Source organism: Tamandua tetradactyla, chromosome 7 (assembly GCF_023851605.1).
Source record: "Tamandua tetradactyla isolate mTamTet1 chromosome 7, mTamTet1.pri, whole genome shotgun sequence".
In the NCBI taxonomy this organism is placed as follows: domain Eukaryota; kingdom Metazoa; phylum Chordata; class Mammalia; order Pilosa; family Myrmecophagidae; genus Tamandua; species Tamandua tetradactyla.
The window spans coordinates 6,890,229-6,915,826 of NC_135333.1; the positions used below are offsets into that span (position 1 = coordinate 6,890,229).

The 25,598-nt window shown below is 39.9% G+C and overlaps 1 protein-coding gene across 2 annotated transcripts in view; it reads right to left on the reverse strand.

The window, feature by feature from the left end:
• ERO1B (endoplasmic reticulum oxidoreductase 1 beta) overlaps positions 1-25,184 on the reverse strand; it is a 188,788-nt gene extending 163,604 nt beyond the window's left edge. Inside the window, exon 1 of one of the 2 annotated variants that reach the window (XM_077168419.1) lies at positions 24,809-25,184. In XM_077168419.1, coding sequence (XP_077024534.1) covers positions 24,809-24,913 — 105 coding nt within the window. In that variant the 5' untranslated portion in view covers positions 24,914-25,184. Of the gene's footprint in view, positions 1-23,825; positions 24,217-24,808 lie in introns of those variants that run through there. The other variant, XM_077168420.1, reaches the window with a different exon arrangement.
• Between the last annotated feature and the right edge of the window lie 414 nt (positions 25,185-25,598).

A 25,598-nucleotide genomic window follows, 5' to 3' on the forward strand; every position in this document is an offset into this window, starting at 1 on the left:
CAAATCTACCTGGAAGGGGAGTGTGCCCCGAATTGCTAAAAACATCTTGAGGAAAAAAAACGAAGCTGGAGGTCTCGCACTGCCTGACCTTAATAAGGCATATTATGAAGCCACAGTGGTCAAAACAGCATGGTATTGGCATAAAGATAGATATATCGACCAATGGAATCGAATAGAGTGCTCAGATATAGACCCTCTCATCTATGGACATTTGATCTTTGATAAGGCAGTCAAGCCAACTCACCTGGGACAGAACAGTCTCTTCAATAAATGGTGCCTAGAGAACTGGATATCCATATGCAAAAGAATGAAAGAAGACCCATATCTCACACCTTATACAAAAATTAACTCAAAATGGATCAAACATCTAAACATTAGGTCTAAGACCATAAAACAGTTAGAGGAAAATGTAGGGAGATATCTTATGAAACTTACAATTGGAAGCGGTTTTATGGACCTTAAACCTAAAGCAAGAGCACTGAAGACAGAAATAAATAAATGGGAGCTCCTCAAAATTAAACACTTTTGTGCATCAAAGAACTTCATCAAGAAAGTAGAAAGACAGCCTACACAATGGGAGATAATATTTGGAAATGACATATCAGATAAAGGGCTAGTATCCAGAATTTATAAAGAGATTGTCCAACTCAACAACAAAAAGACAGCCAACCCAATTACAAAATGGGAAAAAGACTTGAACAGACACCTCTCAGAAGAGGAAATACAAATGGCCAAAAGGCACATGAAGAGATGCTCAATGTCCCTGGCCATTAGAGAAATGCAAATCAAAACCACAATGAGATATCATCTCACACCCACCAGAATGGCCATTATCAACAAAACAGAAAATGACAAGTGCTGGAGAGGATGCGGAGAAAGAGGCACACTTATCCACTGTTGGTGGGAATGTCAAATGGTGCAACCACTGTGGAAGGCAGTTTGGCGGTTCCTCAAAAAGCTGAATATAGAATTGCCATACGACCCAGCAATACCATTGCTAGGTATCTACTCAAAGGACTTAAGGGCAAAGACACAAACGGACATTTGCACACCAATGTTTATAGCAGCGTTATTTACAATTGCAAAGAGATGGAAACAGCCAAAATGTCCATCAACAGACGAGTGGCTAAACAAACTGTGGTATATACATACAATGGAATATTATGCAGCTTTAAGACAAGATAAACTTATGAAGCATGTAATAACATGGATGGACCTAGAGAACATTATGCTGAGTGAGTCCAGCCAAAAACTAAAGGACAAATACTGTATGGTCCCACTGATGTGAACGGACATTCGAGAACAAACTTGGAATATGTCACTGGTAACAGAGTCCAGCAGGAGTTAGAAACAGGGTAAGATAATGGGTAACTGAAGCTGAAGGGATACAGACTGTGCAACAGGACTAGATACAAAAACTCAAAAATGGACAGCACAATAACACCTAATTGTAAAGTAATCATGTTAAAACACTGAATGAAGCTGCATCTGAGCTATAGGTTTTTTTTGTTTTGTTTTGTTTGTTTGTTTTTTACTATTATTATTTTTATTCTTTTCTCTATATTAACATTCTATATCTGTTTCTGTTGTGTTGCTAGTTCCTCTAAACTGATGCAAATGTACTAAGAAACGATGATCATGCATCTATGTGATGATGTTAAGAATTACTGATTACATATGTAGAATGGTATGATTTCTAAATGTTGGGTTAATTTCTTTTTTCCGTTAATTAATAAAAAAAAAAAAAAACCACATATCAATGGTGGAAAATTCCCACAATATAATGTTAACCTGGGTAAACAAAAACAGGGTAAGATTCAAAGTTTCATGTACAGTTTGATTCCAAGGGTATCAAAATATGGTTCTTCATGAAGAATACAGGAATTAATGAGATTACAGATTATTTTAATTTTCTTTTAAAAAATAAATTTCCAAATTTCTAATGAATGCATTTTTTATTAATTTTTAAGTTTTTTTAAATACCAAAGAACACCAAATGCAAACATTCTTAACTTTTAATCATTCCGTTCTACATATATAATGAGCCATTCACAATATCATCACATAGTTGCATATTCATCATCATGTCTAATGAATGTCTTATATTAGCTTTGCTGTCATGTTTCTAACAGTAAACTATTTAAATGGAAAAAAAAAAGAGACAAAAAACCTATATAAAGAAAACTACAAAAAACTGTTAAAAGAAATCACAGAAGACCTAAATAGATGGAAGAGCATACCGTGTTCATGGATTGGAAGACTAAATATAGTTAAGGTGTCAATCCTACCTAAATTGATTTACAGATTCAATGCAATACCAATGAAAATCCCAACAACTTATTTTTCAGAAATAGAAAAACGAATAAGCAAATCTACCTGGAAGGGCAGGGTGCCCCGAATTGCTAAAAACATCTTGAGGAAAAAAAACGAAGCTGGAGGTCTCGCACTGCCTGACCTTAATAAGGCATATTATGAAGCCACAGTGGTCAAAACAGCATGGTATTGGCATAAAGATAGATATATTGACCAATGGAATCGAATAGAGTGCTCAGATATAGACCCTCTCATCTATGGACATTTGATCTTTGATAAGGCAGTCAAGCCAACTCACCTGGGACAGAACAGTCTCTTCAATAAATGGTGCCTAGAGAACTGGATATCCATATGCAAAAGAATGAAAGAAGACCCATATCTCACACCCTACACAAAAGTTAACTCAAAATGGATCAAACATCTAAACATTAGGTCTAAGACCATAAAACAGTTAGAGGAAAATGTAGGGAGATATCTTATGAAACTTACAATTGGAGGCGGTTTTATGGACCTTAAACCTAAAGCAAGAGCACTGAAGAAGGAAATAAATAAATGGGAGCTCCTCAAAATTAAACACTTTTGTGCATCAAAGAACTTCATCAAGAAAGTAGAAAGACAGCCTACACAATGGGAGACATATTTGGAAATGACATATCTGATAAAGGGCTAGTATCCAGAATTTATAAAGAGATTGTCCAACTCAACAACAAAAAGACAGCCAACCCAATTACAAAATGGGAAAAAGACTTGAACAGACACCTCTCAGAAGAGGAAATACAAATGGCCAAAAGGCACATGAAGAGATGCTCAATGTCCCTGGCCATTAGAGAAATGCAAATCAAAACCACAATGAGATATCATCTCACACCCACCAGAATGGCCATTATCAACAAAACAGAAAATGACAAGTGCTGGAGAGGATGCGGAGAAAGAGGCACACTTATCCACTGTTGGTGGGAATGTCAAATGGTGCAACCACTGTGGAAGGCAGTTTGGCGGTTCCTCAAAAAGCTGAATATAGAATTGCCATACGACCCAGCAATACCATTGCTAGGTATCTACTCAAAGGACTTAAGGGCAAAGACACAAACGGACATTTGCACACCAATGTTTATAGCAGCGTTATTTACAATTGCAAAGAGATGGAAACAGCCAAAATGTCCATCAACAGACGAGTGGCTAAACAAACTGTGGTATATACATACGATGGAATATTATGCAGCTTTAAGACAGAATAAACTTGTGAAGCATGTAATAACATGGATGGACCTAGAGAACATTATGCTGAGTGAGTCTAGCCAAAAACTAAAGGACAAATACTGTATGGTCCCACTGATGTGAACGGACATTCGAGAACAAACTTGGAATATGTCATTGGTAACAGAGTCCAGCAGGAGTTAGAAACAGGGTAAGATAATGGGTAACTGAAGCTGAAGGGATACAGACTGTGCAACAGGACTAGATACAAAAACTCAAAAATGGACAGCACAATAATACCTAATTGTAAAGTAATCATGTTAAAACACTGAATGAAGCTGCATCTGAGGTATAGGTTTTTTTGTCTGTCTGTTTGTTTGTTTGTCTTTTTTTCTTTTCCGTTTTCTTTTTTTTTTAACTATTATTATTATTTTTATTTTTTCTCTATATTAACATTCTATATCTTTTTCTGTTGTTTTGCTAGTTCTTTTCCTAAATCGATGCAAATGTACTAAGAAATGATGATCACGCATCTATGTGATGATGTTAAGAATTACTGATTACATATGTAGAATGGAATGATTTCTAAATGTTGTGTTACTTTCTTTTTTTTCTTTAATTAATAAAAAATATATATATATAGTTATGATGTTGATTCTACCCAAATTGATCTACAGATTCAACACAGTACCAATCAAAATCTCAAGAACCTATTTGAAGACTTGGAAAAGCTAGTTACCAAATTCATATGGAAGGGAAAGAGACACCCAATAGATAAAAGCATCCTAAAATAAGAAGAATGAAGTGGGAGGATCAATAACTCCTGATTTTTAAATTTATTATAAAGCCACAGTGGTCAAAACAGTATGATACTGGCACAAAGATAGAAGTATTGACCAACGGAATTGAACTGAGAGTGCAGACATAGACCATCAAACTATGGTCAACTGATTTTTGACAAGGCCCCCAAATTCACTGAACTGGGACAATAAAACTTTTCAATAAATGGTCATGGGAAAACTGGATATCAATAGCCAAACGAATGAAAGAGGACCTCTATCTTACACCCTATACAAATATTAATTCAAAGTGGATCAAACACCTAAATATAAGAACCAGTACCATAAAGCTCCTAGAAGAAAATGTAGGGAAATATCTTCAAGACCTAGTAATAGGAGGCAGCTCCCTAAACTTTACACCCAAAGTACAAGCAACAAAAGAAAAAAAAACAGATAAATAGGAACCCTTCAAAACCAAATGCTTTTGCGCCTCAAAAGACTTTGTGAAAAAGATGAAGCGACAGTCAACTCAATAGGAGAAAATACTTGGAAATCACATCAGATAAAGGTTTAACATCCTGTATACATAAAGAAATCATACAACTTAACAACCAAAGAACAAAAAGAATCCAATCATAAAATGGGCTAATGATATGAATAGGCATTTTTCTAAGAGGAAACATAAATGGCTAAAAGCATATGAAGAGAGGCTCATTTTCATTTGCAATAAGGGAAATGCAGATCTACAATGAGATACCACCTCACACCTATAAGGTGGTGTTAAACAAACTGAAAACTACAAATGTCAGAGAGGATGTGGAGAAATTGGGACACTTATCCACTGCTGGTGGGAGTATATAATGGTATAGCCGCTACAGAAGACAGTTTGGCAGTTTCTTAGGAAACTAAATATCTAGTTGCCCTATGACCCAGTAACACCACTACTCAGTATATACCTAGAAGAGCTGAAAGCAGTGACACAAACAGACATTTTCAAACCAATGCTCATAGCAGCATTATCCACAATCTTCAAAAGATGGAAACAATCCAAGCACCCATCAACAGACAAAGAGGATTAACAAAATGTGGTATATACATATGATGTAATATTATATAGCAGTAAGACAAAATGATGTCCTGAAGCACGTGAGAAGATAGATAAGCCTTGAGGACAAAATGCTGAGTGAAACAAGCCAGACAACAAAAGTATAGATACTGTACGACTCCACTTTCATAACATGGTAAAGGTAAAATCAGAGGCTTATAATATAGAATATAAGGGATTTAGAGATACATAGAAGCTAGAGACGGGTGAATGGTTAGCTAATAAGGTTGAACACAAATATAAGGGAATAGACAGAAGTGAAGGTGGTTTACTACTGGGTTTATAAGTAATATTACCATACTGAAGGTGAACATGATTGAAAGGGGTGTATAGACCTATGGGTCCCATTGATTAACACTACAAATATAAATAAGTTCTTGCATGAACTACTTCAAAGGTATGATTCTTGTACAAAGAGTATTTAAGTTCAGAGTATAGGGGAAAAGCTGCTATGGCATGCTATGGGATATGTTTAACAGGAAAACATCAGTAGTACCACAGCAACACCCGGGGTAAATAACGGGGCGGGGGGGGGGGGGGGGAAGACAAGAGTTAAGGGGAAATTTAGATTTCCTATTTGGTGAAGGTGTGTTTACTGGTTATCTTTCTCTTAGGAACAATGAAATTATCTAAAATTGAGAGTGTTGATGGACTGTGGACTTTGGACATTATACATGATGCCTAATGAATGCAGGTGGCTAAAGGATGCACTAAGAAGTAGATTGGCAAATGATAGTGTATACATATGATCGAATATTGTGCTGCTACAAAAAGGAACAAAGTTGTGAGGCATGCAACATTGTAAATGAACCTGTGGCATATCTGGTGAGGCAAAATAAGCTAGAAACAAAACTGCAACTATTGTATGGTCTCATTCACAAGAAAACAGAGGCCTAGATTATAAGATCTTTTAGCAGTCACATTTTGTCCAGAGTGATAATTATTATTTCTGGATTTTTAGAGGCTGTTTTACATATGTTTAACCTGGTATTCAGAGATAAAAATGAAGGCCATCAGGTCAGGATTAAGGTAATTCAGAACACAGGAGTAAGAAAGACATTGTATATATTTTAGAACCTCACCTACTCTTCAAGACCAAAGGAAGAAAGGTTTATTTTGTCCAGAACCTAAATTTTCTGTAGCACATACTCTAACTCAACCTGTCTAGATAGCTCATATAAACCATTGAAATACAGGGAGTTCAGAGTAACAATTGAGGGCCTTTAATCCCATATAGCTTAATGTAATGCCTGGATATATCCCAGAATATACTAAGCAGATAATCAAAAAAGTATTGGCAAAGTTCCTTGATGGATGGGAGAAAATATATGGAACTATTAAACTTTACCACCAGGGAAACACCTGATAGTATGTCAAACATTAGGGACATCCAAATCAATAGGCCACGCCCTTGATCTTGAGCTTGCTCTTATGAAGTTTATGCATGTAGTGGGAAAGCTTAGCCTACCTATAGGTATGCCTAAGAGTTACTTCTGGAGGACCTCTTGTATTCTTCAGATGGGGGCTCACTCTCTCTAAGCCCAACTTTGCAAGTGAAAACATTGCCCTCCCCTCTATGTGGAAACTGACATCTGGGGTGAAAGTCTCCCTGGCAGCGTGGGAGATGACACCCAGGGATGTGTCTGGCCCTGGCACCATAGGATCGACAATGCCATCCTGACCAAAACAGGTAAAAGAAGCGTAACAAATAAAGTATCAGTGGCTGAGAGTTCAAATAGAGTTGAGAGGCTACACTGGAGGTTGCTCTTATGTAAACTTCAGTTAGACATTGCCACCTATCATAATTTGCCAACCCCCAACCAAAACCATTCCGGCCAATTCCAAAGAACACCTAGGGCAATATATAAGATTCTACAAAGGTTCCATGCACTAGGGTAACATTCCAGAAACCTACAACCTCCAAAAGGGTCCCTGGAGCAGATAAGCCCTGAAATCTAGAGGGCCAGCCATCCCAAAACATCAGCTAGTTCCATCTCCCTACCCCTTATTATTGACAGCCCCTTATATCCCTCCACAGTGAGAAAGATGAAAGATAATAGTGGAGTTTTACAGAGAAGGTAGGGTTTAACAAATGAGTATGATTGCTGAATCATTAAACTGATATTTCTCTTAGTCTACAGCATCTTAGAGCAGCTAGAAGTAAAAACCTAAAAAGTGCACGGGTGGTTCAGTGGTAGAATGCTTGCCTTTCATGCAGGAGACCCGGGTTCGATTCCCAGACCATGCACCCCCCCCAAAAAAAATAGAAAAAGCTAAAATGGCGGAATTGTAACCCATACCAAATTCTGAAATTTGTTCCACAATTAACTGCTGTTCTGTGCTTTGAAATCTACTGCTTTTCTGTATATATGTTATTTTTCACAAATAAGGGGAAAAAAGTCAATTGTGATGATAAAAAAATATTTATTCCTTTTAGCCTCCAATGTTCTGGAACAGCAAGAAGGAAAAATCTGAGATGACTGTATGGTAGCCATGACAAACTTTGGAATCTATCCTGTAACTACTTGTTGAAAAGTGTTTTGAAAACTATTGTTTCCTTTTTTTTTCTTTGCTTTGTATATATGTTATATTATACAATAAAAAAAGTTGGAAAAGAAAAAAAAAGAGTAGTTATTTATAGAGGATGGCAAGGCCTTACTCTAAAATCCTAAGGGCTTTCATTGTGATTCTCCTACTGCAGCCTACCAAAGGCTCCAAATAGCATCTTTATTTGCTACTGACACTTTCAGCACCTTTGGATTTGCTGGATCATATGACCCAAGAGACAGAGCAGCCTGCACAGCAGCCTGGACCTGTCATAAAGCCTCCTCTTGTTCTGATCCCCACTCAAAACTAGCAGCTTTACTGGTCACTCAGTAAATGGGCCAGAGTAGCACATACAAAACACGTACCAAATGAGGTATGTATTGTTTCCAAAATCCAATGAAGTCAACTAGGTGTTGTGTCTCTTCTTAGCAATAGGAGGGACTAGACACAACAGCTTAACCTTCACCTTAAAAGGGATATCTCAACCTACCCAACACTGCTGGTCACCTAGAAATTTCACTGACACAGACAGCCCCTGTATTTTGTTGAATTTATCTCCCATTCTCTAACACGCAAATGCCTTACCAATATGTCTAGAGTTTTTGCAACTTCTTGCTCACTGGGTTCAGTCAATATAATATCATCAATATAAGGGACCAGTGTGCAGTATCACAGGAGGGAGAAATGATCAAGACCCCTGAGGACAAGATTATAACATAGGGCTGGAAAGTTGATATATCCCTGAAGTAGGACGTTGAAGGTATACTGCTGGCCTTGACAGCTGAAAGCAAACTATTTCTGGTGGTCCTTACTAATAGCTATTGAGATAAAACTATTTGCCAGGTCAACAGCTGCATACCAGGTACCAAGGAATGTGCTGATTTGCTCAAGCAATGGTACCACATCTGCAACAGTAGTTGTAGCTAGATAATCCACTGTTATACTCCAAGACCAATTTGTTTTCTGCACAGGCCAAATAAGAGAGTTGTCTGGAATATGGTGTGACTCACCACCCCAGCATCCTTCAAGTCCTTAAGAGTGGCACTAATCTCTGCAATCCATCTAGGAACCTGGTATTGCTTCTGATTTACTATTTTGCTAGGGAGAGGCAGTTCTAGTGGCTTCTGCTTAGCCTTTCCTACCATAATAGCCCTCATTTCATGAGTTTTGGGAGCCAACATATGGATTCTGCCAGCTGCTCAGCATGTTTATTCCAATTGTGGATTCCAGAACTGGGGAAATAACTACAGAAATGGGTTCAGGGACCCACTGGACCCACTGTAAGACAGACCTGAGCTAAAATTCCATCAATCACTTGACCTCCATAAGAACCCACTCTGACTGGTGACCAGAATGACATTTTGGGTCTTATGGAGTTAATGTCACTTCTGAGCCAATGTCTACCCCCTGAAATATGATCAATTCCTTTTTCCCAGTGCACAGTTACCCTGGTAAAAGCCTGTAGGTCTCCCTGGGGGAGGCGGGGAGGAACATTAACAGTATTAATTTTGGTAGTGTAACAGAGTCCTTCCCCAAAGGGACCTGACCTTCCCCTCATTCCGGAGGCTCTGGGTGTGTAAACTATTTCAAGTCTGAGAACTGATTAAGGGGCCATGACTCTCTGTTTTTGTAATTCAAGTTAGATTTTTCACTCCACCTTGAACTTTTTTGCTTATACAGCTCAAACAAGAATTTAGTATACTGTTCACCTATTTTACTTTGAGGAACCCATATTCTACTTGCCAACACCATAAATCTCTGAGACTATTTTGACTGCTGCTTGGAGTCTGCTGTCCATTATGATAGCCACTCCCACCTTGCCTTTGGTGATTAAGTGCCACCACCTGGCTTCTGTTAACCTGGGATCCAATAACCCCTAGTGTGTTCAAGGATTCTGCTAGTGACAGAAGTTCCCACAGTAATATGGGACTTACAGAGAAGGGCGACTACAGAGCTCTTCAGGGATGATGGAGCTAGTCTCACAAATTTATTCCTCAGTCTTGGTAATGGGTTGGTCCTCTGGACATACCTGGGCCATGTGAGCAGGTCTTCCACTCTAACTTTCCAATCTCTTTAAACCTCTAAATTCCCTCACTTTCATTATACCATGGCATGGACTCTCAACCTCAGGTAATATCAGCCACCTTTTGATCAATGCTTCAGACAACCACCCAAATAAACTGTTAATGCCCTTTCTAACCCCTCGAGCTATAACACTGAATCCAAAATTGTTGCTTAGTGGGCCCATATCAATAAATTCAGTCTGTTCCAGCTTTATATTTCTTCCACCATTATCCTACAATCTTAATATCAGTTCTCACACATATACCCCTGATTTCTGTCTAGATAAACTTGAAACTCATGGAATTCTTTCAGAGTATTGCGTACCTCCTTATGGGTCACACGTTGTACCTCCTCTTTCGGGGCCTAATGAGACTTTAGCCTAGTTATAGGTCTTGAAGAAAAGTGAGGTGGTGGAGGTGGGTCATGAAAAGAATTAGATGTGTACTTCAAGCCAATTACCTCGGGCATTCCATTGCAGTTTCATCTGGTGAAACAGGATTAATCTCTCCAGACAGAGGAGTGGAGGCTATTTTCCCAGAGGAGGTGGTTACAGGGAGCAGGCAGGCACTGAAGGGTTGGTCTTCACAGGTATAGGTTGGATAGCAGACTCTAGCACAGACTGGGGGGTCTGGAACTTGACACCTCACAGCAGGTTGGGCATCCTAGGTAGCTGTCCCCTCAGGGCAAGGTGGAGATTGGGTGGCTGTTTCCTTACAGCAGGCTGGAAATGGAGAGGCTGTTTCCTCAGGGCAGACTATTACAGCTTTATCTAGCAAAAGACTCCACAGAATCTAGGATGTCAATGTCCCCACTGCCATCATTATCAACCATATGTCCCAATTTCAATTTTCAGGACCCCACTCCCTTTCCAATCGATGTCTTCACTTCAACAGTAGACGTCTTGCAAGGTTGAGACTTCAGATTATACTGTAAATCTGCTGCTCGAACAATGGGACTTTGGGTCTGGTTTTCTGAGATCTCAAGTTTGCAGCCACAAGAAATAAGATTTTCTTTCATACAGCACTTAAGCTGCCAATTTGAAGCCTTCAGCTCATCCTTTTCTTTCATAACTCTATCTAGCATATCTAGGAACAACCAGCCAACATTGTTATAACTCCACAAAACTCTGTTAAAAATGTCAAAAATACTGTCACACCAAACCTTCTCTTGTATAAGTATACAATTAGCAAAATTAAATGGTGATAATTTGCATATATTGAAAACCCACCCCACAGACTGTAAGTGCCATCTTGATTACTAGCAACAGAACCAATGTGCCTTTGAGTCTAATCAGAGTAGAAAACCAATTGCAAAAACCCATTTTTAAAATTCTGTTTCTCAGGAGCCATTCCTGGTACCAAAACTGTAGTAGTTAGGGTTCTCTAGAGAAACAGAACCAACAGGAGATCGGCAAATATGAAATTTTAAAGTGCCTCACGCAACTTTGGGGATGCATGAGTCCAAATTCCACAGGGTTGACCACAAACTGCCAACTCTGAGGAAGGTCTTAAATGAATTCACCAGGAGAGTCTGGCTGGCTGAAGTTAAGAGAGAGATTCTCTCTTAAAGCCTTCAATTGATTAGATTAAATATCACTCATTGCCAAAAACACTCCCCTTATCCAACTGCAGATGCAATCAGCCATAGATACAATCAATATGCTGTTGATTCAAGTCCATGAAATGTCTTCCCAGCAACAGAAAGACCAGTGATTGCTTGACCAGACAACTGGGCACCATCACCTGGACACACGAACCTAACCATCTCACCACCTTGTTATTAATATTTTGCATTAGCATGGTACATTTGTTACAATTGATGAAGGAACATGTTTATAATTATACAATTAAGTATAGCCAACCGTTTACAATAAAGTACACTGTATTTTTTCTAGTAACAAACAACCTATAATTTCCCCCTTTAACCACATTCACATAGATAATTCATGTTGCTAATTATATTCTCAATATGGTAGTTAACAATACCACCATTCATTTCCAAAACTTTATGATCAACCCAAATACAATTTAAGCATTAACTCCCTGCTAGTGCCAGTTTGAAAATGTTGTGTACTCCAAAAAAGCTATGTTCTTTAATCCTGATTCAATACTGTAGGGTGGGAGCTCTTAATTAGGCGTGATCTTTTAATTAGATTATTTCCATGGAGATGTGATGCACTCAATTGCAGGTGTGAAAATTTGATTAGATGGAGATATGGTTATGCCCATTCAATGTGGGTCTTGGTTAGTTTACCGAAGTCCTCAAAAGAGCTCATACAGAGAGAGATAAGTCTGAGCCTACAGAGACGCAGAAATTTAGAGGTACTTAGAATTCAACAGTGCTAAGCAAGGACTCACAGAAAGAGCCAGGACCAGAAGAGAAGAAATTTTCAGACTAAGGAGATACTAAACTAAGAGATGAAACCCAGAGTTTTGCTCTGGAGCAGCTAAATCAGGACCCACAGATGCTTAGAGAGGAAGCCATTGGCATCAGAAGCTGGAAGCAACGGAACCTGTTACAAGGACCAGAAGATGCCAGCCACATGCCTTCCCATGTGACAGACATTGGCCTTTCCTGGGAGTCAAGATGTCTTTCTCTGGATGCTTTAATTTGGATATTTTAAGGTCTTATATCTGTAAACTTGAAACTTAATAAACCTTCTTTATAAAAGCCAATCCAGGGGGTGCGAGGGAGTTCAGTGGTAGAATTCTTGCCTACCATGCAGGAGACCCAGGTTCGATTCCTGTCCCATTCACTCCCCAAACAAACAAGCAAAGAAACAAACGAAAAACCACACAAAAATTCAACAAATGGTGCTGCAAACAGGGGATATTCACCTGGAAAAAGAATCAAATGTAAGAGTTTCGGGTCAAGGTGGTGGCTTAACAATGTGCGCATTTTAGTTTGTCCTCCAGAACAACTATTAAATAACCAGAAACAGTACAGAACAGCTCCTGGGGCCACTTCAGTGACCAGACACACAGCATACCCCAGTCTGGACCAGCTAGACCGGCTGTGAACCCCCGCAGAACCGTGAGTTCCCAATGTTGCGGCAGCCGGCACCCCTCCCCCACAGGCAGTTTCCCAGAGGGGAAAGGAAAGGAACTTTACCAGCAGCAGGGACTGAGCACAATCAAATGCCAATTGTGGAATTAATTAACAAATTCTGACTACTAACATAGGTCCCCAGCTTAGGTGAACCTGGTCAAAGCAGAGGTTGCTTAGCACCAAGGGGGCAGGGCTGATGGAAAAAGGGAAAAAAAAAAGAAGGAAACAGAGGTTTTTATGGCTGTGTTTCTACAAAGGCTTGACTGCCTTTTGATATAGTAGCAGGACTTCTCAGGCTGCAACTGCCCCAGGCATAGGCAGAAGCGGGCTCTTTTGGGGGCTTGTCTGGAGCTTGTGCTTTCCCCAGGGGAGGGGTGAAGCCCAACTCAGGTGGAATCCCTCCCTCAAGGAATTCAGACACCAGGACTTGGTAATTTGAAGCCATTAAAACCAGCCTACAACCTCTCTGTCTCCACCATGCCCCCAGCAGGGAGAGTCCACTAAAGTTAAAGGTACCACAGCATTTAACGCTGGTGGGACCTGCAGGCAGATAAGCGCCACATACTGGGCAGGATAAGAAAAACAAAGTCCAGAGACTTCACAGGGAAGTCTTTCAACCTGTTGGGTCTCACCCTCAGGGAAAACTGATGCAGGTGACTCTTTCTTCCTGATAGGAGGCCAATTTGGTCTGGGAAAATCTGGCTGGGGACTATAATACCTAAGTAGACCACCCTAAGGGGGGGGGGGGTGGAGGCACCATACAAGCAGGGCAAGAAACAAGAAAATAAGAGCTGAAAAATTCTCCTCTGTTAAACAAAACTTAAGCTAGAGGTCCAGATAAAGCTGAACTGAATGTCAAAGAACAGATAGACAACAAATTCATCCAGCAAGAAAACCCTAGGTAAAAGAAGTGAAAGCAATCTCAATAATAAACTAATTAAGGTAATTAAATGCCTAGACACCAGCAAAAAATCCAACTAGAAAAACTGAAAATATGGCCCAGTCAAAGGAACAAACCAACAATTCAGATGAGCTACAGGAGCTGAAACAACTAATTCATAATATACGAACAGACATGAAAAACCTCATCAAAAATCAAATCAGTGAATTGAGGGAGGATATAAAGAAGGCAAGGAATGAACAAAAAGAAGAACTGGAAAGGCTGAAAAAACAAATCATAGAACTTATGGGAATGAAAGTCAAGGTAGGAGAGATGAAAAAAATAATGGAAACCTACAATGGTACATTTCGAGAGACAGAACATAGGATTAGTGAACTAGAGGACAGAACATCTGAAATCATGCAAGAAAAAGAAAATATAGGGAAAAAAACAGAAAAACATGAGCAGGGACTCAGGGAATTGAAAGACAATATGAAGCGCACGAATATACGTGTTGTGGGTGTCCCAGAAGGAGAAGTGAAGGGAAGAGGAGGAGAAAAACTAATGGAGGAAATTATCACTGAAAATTTCCCAACTCTTATGAAAGACTTAAATTACAGATCCAATAAGTGCAGTGAACCCCAAAGAGAATAGATCCAAATAGACATACTCCAAGACATTTACTAATCAGAATGTCAGAGGTCAAAGACAAAGAGAGAATCTTGAAAGTAGCAAGAGAAAAGCAATCCATCACATACAAGGGAAGCCCAATAAGATTATGCATAGATCTCTCAGCAGAAACCATGGAGGCAAGAAGACAGAGGGATAATATATTTAAATTACTAAAAGAGAAAAATTGCCAACCAAGAATTCTATATCTAGCAAAATTGTCCTTCAAAAATGAGGGAGAAATTAAAACATTTTCAGACAAAAAAATCACTGAGAGAATTTGTGACCAAGAGACCAGCTCTGCAGGAAATACTAAAGGGAGCACTAGAGTCCGATATGAAAAGACAGAAGAGAGAGGTATGGAGAAGAGTGTAGAAAGGAAGACTATGAATAAAGGTAAAAAGATGAAAAATTAGATATGACATATAAAATCCAGAAGGCAAAGTAGTAGAAGAAAGTACTACCCATGCAGTAATAACAGTGAATGTTAATAGATTAAACTCTCCAATCAACAGTCTGGCAGAATGGATTAAAAAACAGGACCCATCTATATGCTGTCTCTACTCAAAGGACATGAGGGCAAGGACACAAATGGACATTTGCACACCAATGTTTATAGCAGCATTATTTACAATTACCAAGAGATGGAAACAGCCAAAATGTCCATCAACAGACGGGTGGCTAAACAAACTGTGGCATTTACATAAGATGGAATATTATGCAGCTGTAAGACAGAATAAAGTTATGAAGTATGTAACAACATGGATGGACCTTAAGGACATTATGCTGAGTGTGATTAGCCAGAAACAAAAGGTCAAATACTGTATGGTCTCACTGATATGAACTGACATTAGTGAATAAATTTGGAATATTTGTTGGTAACAGAGATCAGGAGATAGAAACAGGGTAAGATACTGGGTAACTGGAGCTGAAGCGATACAGATTGTGCAACAGGACTGAATACAAAAACTCAGAAATGGACAGCACAATGTTACCTAACTGTAATACAATTATGTTAAAACACTGAATGAAGCTGAATGTGAGAATGATAGAGAGAGGGGGGCTGGGGCATAATGAAATCAGAAAGAAAGATAGATGATAAAGATTGAGATGGTATAATCTAGGAATGCCTAGAGTATATAATGATAGTGACTAAATGTACAAATTTAAAAAATGTTTTTGCATGAAGAAGAACAAAAGAATGTCATCACTGCAGTGTGCTGAAAACAGATGGTAATTAATATTTTAAAATTTCAACTTATGTGTGAGACTAAAGCAAAAAATGTTTATTTGGTACAAATTTAAATTCTGACTAGTGCATCTCCTAATATAACTTATAAGGTGTTTAACACCTTATGGTTGAACATGGAACTTTGGGTAGGACATGAGATTTTGTTGGCTTGTCCAGGTGATGCCCTGATGAATCCCAGAGTGATTTGATCAGTGAGTGGAAAAGAATTTGCAAAGTCCCTTTTGGGGAATGGTGAGAACAGGGGAAAACTCAACTTCCCCAAGTTGAATTCTTGATATTCTCACAAGCAGTGTGGGCAACCAAAGCTACAGGCTGAGCCCCCAGCCTTGGGGTTTGCTCATATGAAACTTAATCCCACAGGGGATAGGTCAAGCCTACTTAAAATTAGGCCTAAAAGTCACCCCCAGGAGAACCTCTTTTGTTGTTCACATGTGGCCTCTCTCTCCAGCAAACACAGCAAGCAAATTCACCACTCTCCCCCTGTCTAAGTGGGACATGACTCCCAGGGGTGTGGATCTTCCTGGCAACATGGGACAGAAATCCCAGAATGAGCTGAGATTCAGAACCAAGGGATTGAGAAAAACCCTAGAATAAGCTGAGACCCAACATCAAGGGATTGAGAAAACCTTCTCAACCAAAAGGGGGAAGAGTGAAATGAGACAAAGTGTCAATGGCTGAGAGATTCCAAACAGAGTCGAGAGGTTATCCTGGAGGTTATTCTTACACATGAAGCAGATATCACCTTGTTTTCCAAGATGTAATGGAGAGGCTGGAGGGAACTGCCTCAAAATGTAGAGCTGTGTTCCAGTAGCCATGTTTCTTGATGATGATTGTATAACAATATAGCTTTCACAATGTGACTGTGTGAATGTGAAAACCTTGTGTCTGATGCTCCTTTTATCTACCATATCAACAGATGAGTAGAACATATGGAATAAAAATAAACAATAGGGGGAACAAATGTTAAAATTAAAAAAAAAAGAATGAAATGTGACCCCCACCATACAGTAAACAAAGAGAGAGAGAAAAAAAAAGCCAATCCATTTCTAGTATTTTGCACTCCAGCAGCATTAGCAAACTGCAACACTCCCCATATCCTATCCCCATCCTGTCCCTGGAAACCTGTAAGATTCTGATTCTGAGTTTGCCAATTCTAATTTTTACATTACAGTGAGGTCATACAATATTTGTCCTTTTGTGTTTGGTTTATTTCACACAACATGGTATCATCAAGTTTCATGCATTGTTTTGGTCTGCTACATGCTGCCAGAATGCAAAATACCAGGGATGGAATGGCTTTTAAAAAGGGAATTTATTAAGTTATAAGTTTACAGTTCAAAGGCCATAAAAATGCCCAAAGTAAGGCATCCAGACAAAGATACCTTGACTCAAGAAAGGCCAACATCTGTCACATGGAAGGCAAATAGCTGGCGTCTGCTGGTCCTTGTTCCTGGTTCTATTGCTTCCAGCTTCCGATGCCAGCGGTTTCCTCTCTAAGAATGTGTGGGCCTTCACTTGGCTCCTCTGGGACACAACTCTGGATTCTGACTTGCTTAGCATCTCACAGGAAGGCATAAGGCGACGTCTGACGTGCTCTGTATCTCTAAAGGTCCATATCTAGGCATTTACTCTCTCTGTTGGCACCCTAAGAATCTCCAAATGTCTGTATTTCTGTTGGCTCTCTAACACTGTTCTGCAAGTATCTGAATTTAAGGCTTCTGCAAAATGTTTCCCTTTCTAAAGTACTACATTCACCTTGAATGAGTGGAGGCACATCTCCATTTAATCAAAAGGTCACTACTACAATTGAGTGGGTCAATCTCCATGGAAACAATCTAATCCAAATTTCCATCCTAAACTATAGGTCTGGTCCCACACGATTGGATGAGGAAAAGGATATGGCTTTTCTGGGGTACCTAACAGCCTCAAACTAGCACATCCAGGTTGTCACACGTATCAGTACTTCATTCCTTTTTATGGCTGAATAATATTCCATTGTGTATATACACCACATTTTATTTATCCATTTATCAGTTAATGGATACTTGGATTGTTTCTATCTTCTGGCAATTATGAATAATGCCACTACAAAAATTAATGTGCAAATATCTGTTCAAGTCCGTGCTTTCAAATCTTTTGGGTATATACTAGAAGTAGAATGGCTGGGTCATATAGTTATTCTATACTTAACTTTCTGAGGAACTGCCAACTATAAACATTAATGTGCAAATATCTGTTCAAGTCCCTGTTTTCAAATCCTTTGGGTCTATACTAGAAGTAGAAAGGCTGAGTCATACAGTAATTCTATACTTAACTTTCTGAGGAACTGCAGCTGCACCATTTTACATATACCAACAATGAATGAGTGTTGTTCTTTCTCTGCATCCTCCCCAACACTTGCCTGTTTTTCTAATGGTAGCCATTCTAGTGGGTAAGAAATGGTATTTCACTGTGGTTTTGGTTCCTATTTCCCTAATAACTAGTGATGTTGAACATCTTCATGGGCTTTTTAGCCATTTGTATATCTTCTTTGGAGAAATGTCCCTTCAAATCTTTTGCCCATTTTTTAAATGGTTTGATGTTTATTTTCCAGTTGTAGTATTTCTTAGTATTTTCTGGATATTAAACCCTTATCAGAAGTGTGGTTTCCAAATATTTTATCCTATTGAGTAGGTTGTTTACTTTCATGATTAAGTCCTAATGCACAAGTTTCAATTCTGATGAGGTCCCATTTAACGATTTTTGTTGTTGTTGCTTGTGCTTTGAGTATAGTCTAAGGAACCACTGCCTAACACAAACTTCTGAAGATGCTTCCCTACATTTCCTTATAGAAATTTATAGTTGTTTTTTTATATATAAGTCTTTGATCCATTTTGAGTTGATTTTTGTATTAGGTGTGAGATCAGGATCCAGTTTTCCCTGCACCGTTTGTTGAAAAGACTCTTCTTTGTCATTTAAAGACTCTAATTGGTCTCTAATTGGGAACCTGGTACATACCATTGGTTTTCTCTTGCTGCTTTCAGAATGCTTTCCTTTTCCTTTGCACTTCACAGCATGATCGGTATGTGACAGGGCCTATTTTTCTTCACGTTTATCCTGTCTGGTGTTCTCTGGGCTTCTTAGACGTGCATATTCACTTCTTTAGCTAAGTTTGGGAAGTTTTCAGTCATTGTTTCTTTGAATATTCCTTCTGCCCCTTTCTCCTTTTCGTCTTCTGTGAATCCCATAACATTTATATTGGTATACTTAATGGTGCCCCACAGGTCTCTGAGACTATTTTCACTTTATATAATTTTTTTTTCTTTCTGCTTCTCAGCCTGACTCATTTTAATTTTGTTTTTGAGTTTGCTGATCCTTTCTTCTGCCATCTCCACTGCGCTGTTGAAATTCTCCTATAATTTTTTCATTTCAGTTACTGTGGCCTTCAGTTCAGCAATTCTGTTTAGTTCCTTTTTTTTAATTTCTACCTCTTTACTGAGATTATCATATTGTTCATTCATTGTTTTCCTTATATCTGTTAGTTTTTCCTTTGTATTTTCCTTCACTTTTTAAAAGTCTTTGCCCAGCATGTACACAATCTGATCTTCATGGACGTTACCTGAATTTTCGCTTTTTCTTTTGAATGGGGTAGCATTTCCTGTTTCTCTGTCTTGCAATCCTTTGTTGTACAATTTACAGTTTAATACGTTAAAATGCTATCTTGGAGACTTATTCCCTGAAATGTGTGTTTCTTGAGTTAATAAACAACTGGTGATATCACAGATTTTCTCAAGCATCAAGAGTCAATAACAACAACAAGGAAACATAACCAAAAATCACCTTTCACCATCTTTGCAAACTGGCTTTTCTTTGGCTGGTGCTCTCTGCCTTCTATTAGGAAGGTCAACCCAAGGCAAATGCAAATACCAGGTCATTCCTATCTCTTCTGGGTTTGTGTTTGTCCTGGGCTTGTGTTTGCTAGCCTTAGGAATTTCCCTTTTTACAGGAGTTTGAATTCCCCATTGCTTCCCACAAAACAGACCTTGTTCCTCTGCTGGACTGAAGGCAGGTAAAGCTGCGCCCTAGGCCTCCTGCCTCAACTGTTTCTCACTTTACTTTATTGTCTCAAGCTGCTTTAGCCTGGAGGGCAAACTCTGGGAGGGGAACACACACTGAAGAGTTTCCCAAATCAGTCTCTCTCAGCTGGAACAAGGCCAGGGACTCTCAAAGAGAGTACCAGCCGGCTCCAAACTGCCCAGCGGAGGTGATGAGAAAGGGCCCAAAATGGCACCAGGGCTTCTTCTATGGCTACCTAAAGTTGCACTTTACTGACTCAGCCTCTGCCCAGAAAATGCAGCACTTCAACTCTCCTCTGCCACCTTTGTCTAGGGCAGAGTGGAACAATGGTCAACTCAAAGCGCCGCCTCCCATGATCTGAAGCAGCTAATCAAAAACCATAGCGAGTATATCATCTCACACCCACCAGAATGGCCATTATCAACAAAACAGAAAATGACAAGTGCTGGAGAGGATGTGGAGAAAGAGGCACACTTATCCACTATTGGTGGGAATGTCAAATGGTGCAACCACTGTGGAAGGCAGTTTGGCGGTTCCTCAAAAAGCTGAATATAGAATTGCCATACGACCCAGCAATACCATTGCTAGGTATCTACTCAAAGGACTTAAGGGCAAAGACACAAATGGACATTTGCACACCAATGTTTATAGCAGCGTTATTTACAATTGCAAAGAGATGGAAACAGCCAAAATGTCCATCAACAGACGAGTGGCTAAACAAACTGTGGTATATACATACGATGGAATATTATGCAGCTTTAAGACAAGATAAACTTATGAAACATGTAATAACATGGATGGACCTAGAGAATATTATGCTGAGTGAGTCCAGCCAAAAACTAAAGGACAAATACTGTATGGTCCCACTGATGTGAACTGACATTCGAGAATAAACTTGGAATATGTCATTGGTAACAGAGTCCAGCAGGAGTTAGAAACAGGGTAAGATAATGGGTAACTGAAGCTGAAGGGATACAGACTGTGCAACAGGACTAGATACAAAAACTCAAAAATGGACAGCACAATAATACCTAATTGTAAAGTAATCATGTTAAAACACTGAATGAAGCTGCATCTGAGCTATAGGGTTTTTTTTGCTTTTTGTTTGTTTGTTTGTTTGTTTTTTTACTATTATTACTACTTTTATTTCTTTTCTCTATATTAACATTTTATATCTTTTTCTGTTGTGTTGCTAGTTCCTCTAAACCGATGCAAATGTACTAAGAAACGATGATCATGCATCTATGTGATGATGTTAAGAATTACTGAGTGCATATGTAGAATGGTATGATTTCTAAATGTTGTGTTAATTTCTTTTTTTTTTCTTTCCGTTAATAAAAAAAAAAAGACTTCATGTAAAAACTTTGTAAAACAGGGTATACACAGCAAATAAGACAACATGTAAAAGTTTAATAAATTTGGGTGGTAGGTACATGGGTGTTCATTATACTATTTGTCAGACTTTCCTGTACATACCTGAAATAGTACCTAATAAAAATCTGAGAAATAAACATTTGGGTCTTAAAAAAAAAAAAAAAAAAAAAAAGCCATAGTGAGTAACTCACCCCCTGGATCTTGGGCGGGATTGTTATGTTTCTCTCTGGCATCAGCAATCTACACCACGGGCCAAACCCCTCTTCTGTCTGCCACCAGAGTGAGAGCTGGACAGTGGCAACTTCCATGCAGAGAGAGCAATCTACTGGAATCTACTAGCCTCTTTCTCCTGCTCTTCCCTGGATACTGTACAATGTTCTACTGGTCTGTAGAGTTTTGAAAAAGTTGATTCAGCAGTTCTTGCCAATTTAATAGTCATTCTGGTGGAAGGAATGATTCCTGGAGCTTTCCATTCCAACATCTTCCCATCCATTCCTAATTCATTAATTTAAAACTGGTCATTTTTACATCTCTTACTCCTTTTTCATACTTTGAAGTTTCTCTTTTTTTATTTTAGTACATGAAACATAATTTTAAATTATCGGTCTAATAATTCCAGAACCTAAGGTCATTGCAGATCTGCTTCTGTTATTTGTATTTGTACTGTCTTATTCACAGTGCTTTGTTTCCTTGTATATTTTGTGATTTTTTTTTAATTGTTAGCTCTTTGTTCTTTTTTGGCCCAGGTTGAAAATTTCTCCAGAAGGAATGCTTATTTGCTTTTACCAGTAGCCTTGCCGCATTCAAGCCTGAGACTATAGATTTTCCATCATGGGTAGCATGAATTTGACCTGCAAACATGTGTAAGGGGGGGGCTCATGGTTACATATTCTGAAGGAAGAGTTTTTCCCCCCTCTATCCAGCAAATTTCTTTACTTTCCCCTTGCTCATGGTGGGATTCATTTCTCATTTATGCTTACGCCAAGGATGTAACCCTCTGGGGTTCCAGCTTTACTATGGGCACCCCTACGCTTTATTTCTTCTCTACTTCACTCCATGCAGCTGTTACAGTAAAAGCTCAACATCTCCAGGATTTGGGAGAAGCCCTAAGGGTAATGTACTAAGATGGTACTGTTTGACTCCCAAGGGTCTGGCTTTCCATTTGTTTGGGAGCTCAGTCTATTTCTTGATTTCATGACGCCTCAGAAATGCATTTAAAAGGATTAAACAAATAATAATTTCTTTAACAAAAGATTAACTTGTTATAACACTTGTACTCACTATATTTAGTTCATAATGTCTTGCCATACTTCAAAGCATTAGTTTATAGAAAATGGAGCATGAGATACACAAAAGTATATCATTTTATGTGCTCAAAAATAATTTCCTCCTTTTATTGCAAGAGATATATTTAAAATATCTCAAATGACTTTGGTTTCTTGTGAAAACAGGTATTTTTCAAAACATCAGATTATTTCCTTCATACTTTGTTTTTCCTTCCAATTTACCATATGGAAGAGAAGGCAAAGAGCCTCATTACACGTTCTGATTTTCCTGTTTTCCCTCTGAAGCAAAACAAATGTACTGGAATATACTAATGTAGACTAGAGATAGGTCTGCACTAGGGCTCTAGTTTAATCCCACTCAGTTAAGAAGTGTGATAATAGTCAGATAAATTGTTTGAACTGCAGTTACCTCAGCGGTCCCACTTCTGAGAGATGTATCAAATAAAATGAGATAATGTATATTTAAGAATGTTACAGACTAAAGTACTGTCCAAAATGTGATCAAACACTATATTAGAAAGTACCACTGAAAACAAAAACCAAAATTATTCACTTTTGAAGATGACACAACGCTACTTTCAATATGCACAAATCTTCAACTGTTGAATTTCATATTTATTTGAATATAATAACATTAAAAGTACACGTGCCCTTATAAAACGTTGATATACATAATTAGGGGTATGTGAAGAAACCTAAAATGAAACATCTAGATTGGTGACACAGAATATAATTAGTAAAGTATACAATTAAAATACTCCATATAAAAAAGAGAAAAATCACTCTCTAAATGTAATCTCTACTCAAAACTAACACCAAACTAGTATCTAAAAGTCTAGAAAACAGTTTTGCCAAAGAAACTTGGAAAACATACTTTTCATAAGACTGGTAGGTATGCCAAGATTTCCACTATTTCAGTGTTTCTCCAAGTGTGATCCAAAAGGTTTTTTGTAGGATAATTGTATTAGTTTTCCTGCAAGGCTTGTTTAAAATGCAGATTCCAGGGTCACATCACAGATTCAAAGAATCAGAATGTTTGGAGGTGGAGCAGAGTCTACGTTTTAAACATGCTCCTTAATAGCATAACCTAGTTTTTTCTTTTTTCTGTTTTTACCATTTATTTAAAAAGTACTCAATTATGGACTAACTGAATGTTCAAGCAGTCTCGGATTTAGTGCAGAATATCATAAAACCACGACATAAGTAACTAAATAAAGACAGAAAAACATGTTTACATGGTAACTTTCACAGTTACCTTAGCTTTTTCATAGCAATGAGAATTAATTGCTTCAAATGACATCGCTCCTCATTACTGGGCCACCTGAGACTTTTGTTTTCTCTTAAGCCGTTTTGCCATTTTGCAGCAGGTGCAGACAAGACACAGCAGTACCTGGCAGTCTATTCAAAACCTACTAAATAAAAAAGAAACAAACACCTTCTTAAGCAAAGGGCTAGAACGGCGAAAGGCAAAAGGCTGCGGTCGGCTAACCCTCAGATTTCCAGCATATTGAGAACAACTTTTGTATCACTGGCTTCCACACCGACAAACCCCATACTCGAATTCACAGCCATCCGAAAGAGATGGAGTCGCCATCCACCAGCAACCGACCAGAATCAGACCACCCGGCTAGTGCTTGGGTTTACTTGGGTTTACAGCAGTTTGAGTAAAAAATAAAGCAGCCTTGAGCAAATGAACATGCTTGAGCAAGGGTAAAAACACGAGGGAATCTTTAGTCCAAAAGTTCTAAGTTGTTTTATCCCACTTCAATTCCACCCCCCACCCCCGCCCCGGTTTTTGCACGGCCTCGGGGGTCTGTAATGTACTCTCAACGTCTCCGCCCTCCTAAACTCTTGAAGGGGAGGGCTTTTACCATTTCTATCCGTGCTCTCCTCGCAAAAGGCAGCCAGTGTTTTCATTCCCGTCCCATCTCCCGCCACACTTTTAGCCGCCTAAAAAAATCAGTACAAGAAAAAAGAAAACACCTCAGGGGACCGTCACCGTCTTCCTCTTTTCTACTGCCATTACCCACCCCATAAGCGTCGCCATCCCTGGACACCGCAAGCTCTTGGCAGACGTTTCCTGGACTTGACTATCACGTCTGTTCCCCCTCGGCTTTTCCGCTCACAAGAAATTAACTCGGGGTCCGGCCCCGGCCCTCTGCGCGCCAGAGCCGTGGCGAGTCCGCCGCTGCGGCGAGCGGTCGGTTGAAGGTCCCGCCGCGCCATCCCGGTGCTTACCTGGGCCTCGACGAGGCTCGCGGGGAAGCTCAGGGCGACCAGCAACAGCACTGCGACCGCCACCGCCCCCTGCCCTAAGCTGGCCCGGCTGACCCCCCGGTTCATGCTGAGCGTCCCCCCCGCCGCGGCCGAGCGGCCCCCTCCGGGCGGGGGAACGGCGGGAGGCCCGAGTGACGACCGAAGGAGACGTTTCCCGGAGGCTGACTGACTCCAGGGTCAAGAGATCTGGACACCCGTCGGGTGGCGGGGGACTTTCTCCCGGCGCCCAACAGCCGTAATTGGAGGTTGGCTCGCTGGGCGCCCCCACTTCATCCCCTAGGCGACCCCGCCCCCGGCTTCCTCTCCTTCCTCGGCCACGCCCCCGGCGGAGCGCGTGGCCTTATGGGAGTTGTGGTCTCGCGCGGTTCTCTAGGACGCCTCCGGCCGGAAGGCGGGGCGGGCGGCGGAGCTAACCCGAGAGGAGCAGCAGCTGAGGCCGCTCCGCCTCTACCTGGACCTCTCGCTGCACTGCGGCCAATGAGCCGAGACCACGCGGGCCTCCAAAACAAGAGGAGGTGCTGGCGGCTGGAGCAGAGGGTCCTCCGGTCGGGAATGGGCCTGTCTTCGCGCCTGCTTCATGGCGTTTGCTCCTGTAATAGTCCGAGGAAACGAGACTGGGGGCCTCAGTGCGAGGGTTCCTACAGTCGCCAACCGCGTTGTTCAGTGACACTGCACAGCCGCGAAGCTGCAGGATTCGCCCAACAGGCCGACTTAGGTACGCAGATGAGCCATCTGCGACTTCTAGAGGTAG